Source organism: Sinohyriopsis cumingii, chromosome 6, assembly GCF_028554795.1.
Source record: "Sinohyriopsis cumingii isolate HCF-2022 chromosome 6, ASM2855479v2, whole genome shotgun sequence".
Classification (NCBI taxonomy): Eukaryota; Metazoa; Mollusca; class Bivalvia; order Unionida; family Unionidae; genus Sinohyriopsis; species Sinohyriopsis cumingii.
In genome coordinates this window covers 86,281,968-86,292,341 of record NC_142966.1, presented here as the reverse complement: position 1 = coordinate 86,292,341, position 10,374 = coordinate 86,281,968, and the positions used below count along the sequence as shown (strand labels likewise).

The 10,374-nt window shown below is 34.8% G+C and overlaps 1 protein-coding gene across 1 annotated transcript in view; it reads right to left on the bottom strand.

Annotated features, from left to right (window-relative positions):
• Positions 1 to 6,453: 6,453 nt before the first annotated feature.
• Positions 6,454 to 10,374, bottom strand: part of LOC149797375 (gamma-aminobutyric acid receptor alpha-like) — a 34,056-nt gene continuing 30,135 nt past the window's right edge. Inside the window, exons 7-8 of the mRNA XM_089960404.1 lie at positions 8,566 to 8,831; positions 6,454 to 6,900 (exon numbers count right to left, since the gene is read on the bottom strand). Of these exons, the coding sequence (XP_089816530.1) occupies positions 6,610 to 6,900; positions 8,566 to 8,831 (557 nt within the window). The 3' untranslated portion in view covers positions 6,454 to 6,609. The remainder of the gene's footprint in view (positions 6,901 to 8,565; positions 8,832 to 10,374) is intronic.

Sequence of the window (10,374 nt, the reverse complement as noted above, 5' to 3'; positions counted from 1 at the left end):
GATACCTTGTGCGCCTGAATACAGTAAAACAGGTTATTCAATTTCCATCGTAAGTGGTTAAACTAAAAGTTGAAGTACATAAATGTAAGAAATTATTCTTAGGGGAAAATGAACAATGTACACAATGTTAAATTCTCTAAGATAATTATATTTTTCTTTAGTGAGCTTCATTGTAAATCCTGTGAGAATTATGTTCCTATGATATACTGGAATGAAGACACCAATGGTTAAGACAATGCAATAACACTCATGTCATATATATTGGTAGAATGTAACTGTTTGCATGTGTATGTGTCTATGTGTTCAATCATAAGTGTTATCGGACGTGTTATCATTGTGTATGTGACAGTTTGTTCAATCAGAACTTTTATCGGACGTGTTATCATGGATCCACTATATGCAGACACACGGTGCATTAAACAATCATGTGTATTCATACCTGACTGAGGAACCACTGTAAGAAACAGGTCAATAAAACGTCTTTCATATTTTAGGCAAAGCTATAGTTTCCGATAGGTAGTACATTTTTTTACAAGTAATCTTTGCAAAACCGTAACATGCCGGCCATATAAATTACACTTTAGTTTGTAATTATGTTATTTTTTTTGCTATTAAATGATATGATGTTAATAAGATGCTATTATATGATATTTTATTAGTGCGATGCTATTATATAATATGTTATTAGTACGATGATATTATATGAGGTGTTATTAGTACAATGTTAATTATATATGTTATTAATATGATGCTATTGTATGATTTGTTATTAGTACAATATTATTATATATGTTATTAGTACGATGTTATTATATATGTTATGAGTACGATGTTATTAAATATGTTATTAGTACGGTGATATTATATGATATGTTATTAGTACGATGTTATTATATATGTTATTAGCACGATGTTATTATATGTTATTAGTATGATGATATTATATCATGTGTTATTAGTACGATGATGTTATATGATATGTTCTTAGTACGATGTTATATATGTTATTAGTATGATACCATTATATAATGTTAATAATGTTATTAATACGATGATATTGTATGATATGTTATTAGTACGATGTTATTATATATGTTATTAGTACGATGATATTATATGATGTGTTATTAGTACGATGTTATTGTATATGTTATTAGTACTATGTTATTATATGATGTGTTATTAGTACGATGTTATTGTATATGTTATTAGTACGATGATATTATATGATGTGTTATTAGTACGATGTTATTGTATATGTTGTTAGTACGATGTGCTATTAGTACGATTCTCTTATATAATGTTATTAGTACGATGATATTATATGATATGTTATTAGTACGATGTTATTGTATATTTTATTAGGATGATGTTATTATATGATATGTTATGATATGTTATGATATGTTATTAGTACGATGTTATTATATGCTATGTTATTGTAGTTGTTGTTGTTATAGGGTTTAACGCCATTTTCAGCAAAAGAAAGGCTTTACATGGCGGCCAGTATAAATGATGGAGGAAGAACCCAGAAAACCCCAGAAAGAACCACCGACCGATAAGAAGCTACAGGCAAGCTTTCTCACATACCCGCATCGAACCCACGCAGGTGTGAGATGGCAATGATCCGTAACGGTGAGCCCTTAAGAACACTCAGCAACTCAGGGCCCCAAGCTACGTTATTAGCACGATGCTATTATATGAGATGTTATTAGTACGATGCTTTTATATGATATGTTATTAGTACGAAGCGATACAGAGGATCTCAAATGGGTGTTGATTTAATATTAAATTGTTTAAACATTTTAAACATTGTAAAGGCTTACAAAGCTGGATATTATTCAACGAGTTTCATAAATTTATTATGGAATCATTACCCATTCGAGGTTCATTTTATCACATAGTTTTTATTTTAATGCGCGTAAAAAAGTAGTTTAATTTTTACTAATAATAATTCAAGGAGTAACTGCCTTTTCGAATAAATAAAATGTTTCACACAAACAAGATAATTGTCTCAGCACAGAATGTATTTGCAAGTTCAATATGATGTCACATAGAGAAATGTTTAACACCGAGAGTGTGTCACTATCAGTTGCACTTCTAAGCAATCAAATGTTTGGATAAGTGAAGGGATGATTATGGATGCAGATATTCCAGATTTACAGTAGTGGATTTGAGACTGGATATTTGCTTTATTCGATTGGGAACAGTAGACTATAGTAGACATAGACAATTTCGAATTGCATTATATGATAAGAGTTATTTTACGGCGTAGGCATGCTGTTGTTGGAGGCCAGTTTATGTCCACATTCCATTCTTCTATGAACAGAGGTGAGTTTCTTCACACTTAGAAGTTAACATTTAAACCGCTCCTGTTTATATGGTGGATTCCACGTTACAGATATACAAAAACTAAATCGTTACACATGCACACTCTATTAACTGATAAATTCCCTTACTTTTTGTTGTTGTTGTTGTTCTTGTTTAGGGATTAACGCCATTTTTCAGCGCATGATAAAATATCTATACATGGCATAACGAGCCCAAATGGGGTAATGGCTAGTTCGACTACACCATTGGCTCGCTCGTGTGTGTGTGTATGTGTGTGTGTGTGTACAATTTACAAATGCTTGCATAATAAGTGAATATTCACATACTTTTAGTTTATAAATCATAAGAACTTTATGATTGAATCAATAATTGTAAAAATATTATTAAAGTATTTTCTTAATACTTAATATTTCAAAATGTCTCCTATTTACACTTGTCTAAAACAACGAGCAAGCATTTTGAGATCAGTAGTAGTTTCTTTTCAGCAAATTCTATAGTGATTAATTTCTCAATTTTTGACAAATGGGATGTAGATCAATAGAGAGCAATCTTAAGACTTGGGACGTAATAACTGGTTTTGTGAAGAGAAAAATAAAACTGTTTTTTCATATTGGCAGTGTGTGTTGATGACGATACAAAACTGTCTTTCTTCTGCAGTACGGAGATAGAACTTCAAGCAAAAGGTCTCCCTAATAGCTTGCCACCCTTTAGATGAACCAGCTGGGTGCCATAAAGTTTTGGCTTTCGAAAGTAAGAGCAATCTCTATATTTTGTGTTTGCATGTTGTCACTATGTCGTAATATGACACACGTTTAATGAAACAATTGTTTTATTTATCGCTGTTACAAACTGTCCCAAGCGTACATTTTTAAATGTTAATATAACCATATAACACTTGAAGACCATTTAAAGCAAGGTAAAATCTACTAATTGCAAAGTTTACAACGTAATTACAGACTGGGATAGCCATGCTTCACGCAGTTATCGAAAGGCATTTGCAAGATCGAGTTATGTTTTCTCTCTGGAGTTTACTTATTTCATATTTACGTTGCTGCTATACTAAGAGCCTGTCTTCTTTATTCATAACTGAAGAATAAGCGAACATGAATATTCAATAACAAACCAAAATAGTCAATATCAAACGAGCATGTCAGTGCTTGGATGTATATTTGTACTCGGCTGGTGCAGCCGCAAAACAGATAGTTTTCGGAATTAAACCATACACTTATGAATCATGAGAAGGCATTGCTCAAGACCCACAGGGCAGGAGTCACTGTCACGTGAAGCACCTCACAATGGGAAATAATCCGGCCTCGTTACCGCTAAAGCCGACAACTTCAGAACGAATGAGTATGAACGTTGTCATGTTTGTTAAAGATCTTAAAAGACCTCTTCATGCAAAGACGGCAAGGAATTAGAGATAGTAGCTTCTTTTTAAAGAGGAATTCGTCCATCAGAAGCATTAAAATTCAAAGTATTGTGAAAAATAAAATTAAAATATCCAGAGCAATTTCGCAATTTCTGCTGATGAAGTCTGACTAAATTTTTTTACATATTTAATGTTCACCTTATATACATGCTTTTTAACCTCACCTTTTTCTATCATTGAAAGGGATTGTCCTCGAAAAAGTCCCAGCTTTATATTTAACAACTGTAGCGAACATGCGAGGTTAGTTCCAACCGAAATTACTACGTGATAGTTAACTGGTTCTATGACATTTCGTTGCTTAATTATACTACAGTGAATACACTTCTGGTGAATGAGTCAATGCTTTCTGTTCTGTTTAAGATTGTAAGTTTCTGAAACAGTAACCAGTGTAACTGTAGTTTGACAGAACCAGCAATGCTTCCGTTTTCTGTTTCTGACATTTAGACCAATTTTGAAGGAAATCAAACAATGCAGAAAGGCTATGAAAATAGGGATCCCCCAGTTATACACTGTCAACCAGTCAGTGTCATAAGGTTCTTTCGGGGTAAACCTTACTGCTCAATCTAATTATTTTTCCAAACATTTCCGGAATGATACTTAAAGCGGTGGGCCTCCCTAAGGTACAGTTGTAAAGTGATTCAGTTTATCTTCGAAACGTTATTTTCAATATTATGAACTGTCTTCTCAGTGTGACTTTTTCTCTCGACCTATTGATGACCATATGTCATCAGACCACTATGTCACAAGACTACTGTTCCATTAGACCACTATGTCACACGACCATTGTCACAATACCACTTTGTCATAAGACCACAAGTCATAAGACTATTGTGTCATTAGACCACTGTCATTACACCACTATGTCATAAGACCACTACGTCACAAGACCACTATGTTACAAGACTGCTATGTCATCAGACCGCTGTCACAAGACGACTGTCACAAGACCCCTTTCATGAGACCACTATGTCACAAAACCACTATGTTACAAGACCACTATTTCACAAGACCACCAAGTTATAAGACCACTATGTTATAAGACCAACATGTCACAAGACCACTGTCATAAGACCACTGAATTATAAGACTATTATGTCATAACGTATTGTTGTTGTCGTTGTTGTTGTGGGGTTTAACGCCATTTTTCAGCACACGATAGGCTATGTATGGCGGCCAGTATTAATGGTGGAGGAAGAACCCTGGAAAAGCCCGGGAAGAACCACCGATCCACGCGAAGCTACTGGCAAGCTTTCTCACATACCCACATTGGCCGAATCCTAGACTCGAACCCACGCAGACAGAGGTGAGATGGCAGTGATCTGTAACGGAGAGCGCTTTAGACCACTCGGCCACTCGGGGCCCCCATGTCATAACGTATCACATATTTACTACACTATAATCTCCACGTATACAGAGAGAGAGAGAGAGAGAGAGAGCAATTCATATGGCAACGTTTGGTCCACAAACTTTAAATGTTATAGATAGATTATCTGTTCGAAAAATAGTTTAGAAAACAAACAAACAGGCAAAAAAAGAAACGACAACTAACCATTAGACGTTTATCGACGTAAAATTGATATCGCTGATACTCGCGTCACAAAAATAAAATTTCCAAACCACTTTTAGCTTCAGATTTTCTCTTTTGTTCGTGATCGAAACTTAAACAATAAACTTTTCAATCTCTTTGATGGTCAAAGTACACGAAATCTTAGATCGCTTAAAACATTATCCGCTAGGCCCACAGGTAAAAGTTTCCCGAAATAGCTAGAAGAGATAAATTACTTTGAAAGTGATTTCATAATATAAAATATACATGGTTCAGCAGAGAATATGGAAATTGTATTTCAAATTTATACTGAATAGGAGTGTATGATGAGGAAATTGGGAACTTGATACGGGAATATAAGGTTAAAATTCGAAACTCGATTGAATCTTTTGATTTTCTGCCTTTGTTCATAGATCATGCATATAATTAATTATCCAAGAAAAAATCAGTAACTCATTCGCACTTAGTCTCATGATCGCCAGGATTTAATCGTGCCAAGTCTTAACATCTATCAGCATAAAATGACATGCACCCACTCACGTCCTACATCATTCATTTGACAAGGAAGGTTTAAACGAGGTAACGAACTAGACTGAGGAAGGTACGAGCAAAGCAACTAACTCACGTATTGACTTTCCAGACGACGTGTGTATACTATCGTTCCTTTTGCTTCCCAGTTCAGTAATCTTGCTCATAGGCAGAGGTACACTCATTCCATCGAGGAACCGACAAGAGTGATGGGTGGGTTTCCCTTGAAGGACGATTATGGGGAAGTGCTTTAAGTTGAAAGGAAGTTACTTTGGGAATGACTATAACAATATTTGAAACCAGTTAAGCAACATCGGCATTAAGTAACTTTTCTTCACCGCGTTTATTGTAAAACATTTTGATCAACCTTCGCACATTATGTAAATTTAACACAAAAGTCTGTATGTATAAATTTCACAGCGATGGGACAAATTTCTTCTTGCAATTACATACATACAAGCATTCATACATACATGCATACGTACGTACGTGCGTGCGTGCGTGCGTACACAAACACACACACACACACACACACATACATACATGCATACATACTCTACAGGACTTCAATTAACGATGACTTTGACAACGAGGAATGCTGCGTTGAAACATTTTAAAAGTAAATGGTTTATGTTGCATCTATAGCATATACAAATCTATAGCATAAACAAACGTGGCCCACACAATCCAAAAGTATGCATAAGTGGCTTGCATATAAAATATAACGAGCAGAAGTTGTACGTTATATCGGTTTGTTTGTCGCGTTCAGCCCCATTCAAAGCATCTCCAAACTTTCTGTCAAATATATACTCCAGTAAATGACGTTAAGAGTCAGAAATACAGCCGGAAAAAAAGCCCGGGATATTTTATCGATCCTACTGACGCTATTCATTCCAAATGGAAGAGGATCGTTCATCGTATAGCTGTTGACATTCCGTGTCCCGAAGAAACAACTCCAACACCGGAACAAAGCCGAGTTTGACTGAACAGCGCGCCGCAAATGTCGATTTGAGACTATTCCGTTTCGGCTCTCAGTCTCTAGCTCCGATGATCCGCCGTGGTCCTGCTGAAATGCAAAAATAAGATATGCTTGACAGTACATATGACAATAAGGAAAAGCAGTAGCCATCACATATCTGCAGTTGTCCAATAAATGAAACTATCTTTATAATAAAGCTTTGGCTACTCAACTGACTGAAACCAACCTCACCATGTTATTAGCTCGGATTCTAAACAAGTATCATCAATGAACGATTTTCCCATTCTTGTAAACAAAACTGGGAATTGGCGGATGTTCCCCTTTTATCATCAAAACTGTAACCATTTTTTTGCTTCTCGGTTGTTTCATGAATAAATAAACTACGATAGTCCTTGCAGGAATGATCGTACACAGTCAAATGCTAGCAAAAATGATCGTACACAGTCAAATGCTAGCAAAAATGATCGTACACAGTCAAATGCTAGCAAAAGAGTTCAATAAAACCACATTGAGTAATGTATCCATACTTTACAGACTGTATGAGGAAATCATTTTTACAGTCTTAATATCTTCTATAATTCTGGACCACGTAAGTGCTTATTATCACAGAACATTTGAAATAATTGCATACATTTAGAAAAAAAATGAACGTATGCTATTTCATCAAAATTACGTTTATTAAACAAATGTTAAAATGAATATATTTGCCATGCTAAATGAATATTAGCGTTTTGAACTGTATATCATTCCATACTTCACCTGAAAGTAGATGGACCATTGTAATTTTGTTGTACTGACTCATTAGCAATGATGTCATTGCAACGCGTGTCCAATCAATCGAGCAAATTATTCATAACGAAGCTCTGTAAAGATCATTTGAAAGTTACAAAAGTAACTCAATCGCCCTCTGCAGTGGACGCAACTCCACAAGCTGTATGGAAACGAAATATCATGGATCGAGTCTCATCAATTTTCTAGAATATCCGAAAATATTTGTATGACCAACTGCATGGTGATAATCTGCCGCAGATCCATTGATAGTTAAAAACGATGTACCTTCAAAGAAGACATAAAACCGGTACTCTAGCGATCATTAGATTTGTTTCATGCGAATGACGTTGCCACCATTACGTTCCTCATCAGTAACATAAATGAAAACTTGAAATGGATATATTCGACCGATACTTTTCTAGTGAGTAGTATGGTAACTCACTCACAGGACCTACCTAGTGATTCTATTTGGAATGGAAAGAAATATGTACAGATACAGAAAAGAAAAAAGAAGCTCTGGATATGTCACTTAACCTGGAAGTAAGTAACGCTGAAATATGTAAACTGCTCTTTCCAGTATAAACCTTGCTTGCTTAAGACATTTCAACATGAATTTGCAATTTTCAGTTTCTATTTGGAGCAGTGAACTATGCTGGTTTAATATCTAAAAGTAGTTCAATTCAATTATTGAAAAACAATAAGCAGCATCATTATCAGGAATTATGGGGACTAAAATTTCAAAAGAAAATCTAGGTTACTATACATCCATTTTGCTATAACTGAGAGATTTTCTAGTCCCAATCATTACTGGAGTAATTTTACCTCGTAACGTGCTAGTACTAATATCGAATGCTTCAGTATCGGATATGATATTCGTATTAAAGGATAGTATGACAAATAACCATATACCATTTAAATCAACTTATTCTACGAACATCATGGAACGTTATTTAGCGTTGATAAAAATGAGATGCAATTTACCTTTTCCGTCTGCGTGACGTCAACCTCTGCACATTCATCTGTACTTCCAAGGATGACATTTTGTGGGTACACCGGTAGTATGTATTGCATTTCCCCATAGCCATACTTGGTAAAATAGTGTACAGAAGCAAACTGTATTATAGTTGCTACTACAAATACAAAACACATGGCCACGTACACGTCCAGTGCAGTTGAATAAGACACCTTCGGAAGGTCATCCCTATTGTCAAGTCCCATGAAGGTCATTGTCAGTAGTGTTGTGGTACCTGTCATGACAAATGAGATGGTTTAAGTCCTTTACAAGACACATTTTGTTTATAAATTAAATAAAGAGTAACATGACAAGAATTTTTAAAGTCGAAATTTATACACAAAGTCAATTGACTGAAATTTATAGACACAACCATAGAACTTTATATGCAAGGTAACACTATTCTAATATAGGGAAATAATGGCATTCGTTGATAACAAAGAATGCACATCCCATTCAGTATCATATCCATTTTAAAATCATCATGATTTAAATGTATATGCTAAATTTACTAATGACTAATACTGGAAGTTTTAGTTTATAATAAGAAATGTCATTAATTTTCGATGAGAAATGTGGAAATTGAAACATCACTCGTCACAGTAAGATTGTGGGACTACACAGCTCGGTTGTTCCAATACTTTAAAATAACAGACGCTTAAGATATGTTTAGTTATACCAGCAGGGGTCTAAACAAGAATTCACGGCTGTTACGTTAAAAACTGTTTTGTCAAAAATATGTCTTGATAAGTACGATATTGTAAACAGTTATATGATTATTTCTGAAGCTTTGATATGTTGATGGATTTTGAAATTTTCAAATAATTTTGTTCTCAAAGACAATTTTGCGCTAAACTGGTATGAGCGATATTCATCAATTTATTATTATTATTATTATTATTATTATTATTATTATTCCTTAAATTACTGTGTGCATGCTAATGATATAAACGTTATTTGGTTAAAAAAAGGAAATGTTTTAAACATTATTCACTCATTCAAGAATTTGGCATTTTTTTTTACTAGATATCATAAAAACATGGACTCAGTAAATATTAGTTTGAAATATTACGAGTAAAACATTTACACATTTAAGTAAGGTGCGTTTAGACAGACGTAATGGGTACGCAAAGGACAGTAAAAACATCATCTTCCGTTTGGTCACATGACATTCAAGTTGTTGAAGCAAGACCGGATTAAGACTATGAGATAAATATGACGGAAAGTGTGTGTGTGTGTGTGTGTGTGTGTGTGTGTGATTTGGATTTTAAATGTAACTTTAACAATTTTTCAGTCATATCGCTACGATGTCTGCAGTGTGGCAGTTTTTAATCATGTCTAGTACTGGGGCATCATGCCGCAGACATGTAGCATGATGTTCCACCCAGTCACATTATCCTGACACCAGGCCGACCAGTCCTAACACTAACCGCACTATCCTGAGCGCCTAGTGAGGCAGCTGTTAGTAGCATTTTTATACGTCTTTGGTATGACTTGGCCGGGTTTCGAAACCACGACCTTCCGCATCCCGAGGCGGACGCACTAACCACTAAGCCACCGGAGCGATCCATCCCGGAAAGGACTAAGAATGTATTAAATATTACTCAAGAATTATGTAGTCTTGAAATATATATATTTGCATACCTATGTAAAAAGTAATGTTGAAAAATGTAGCAGCTCAAGTAAAGTTCATAAAATATTAATCAATATGGACCTAACGCTATGGCCTTATTAGCCTATGGAATAATCCGGCCCTTCTTACGTATTTGCCTATGCAT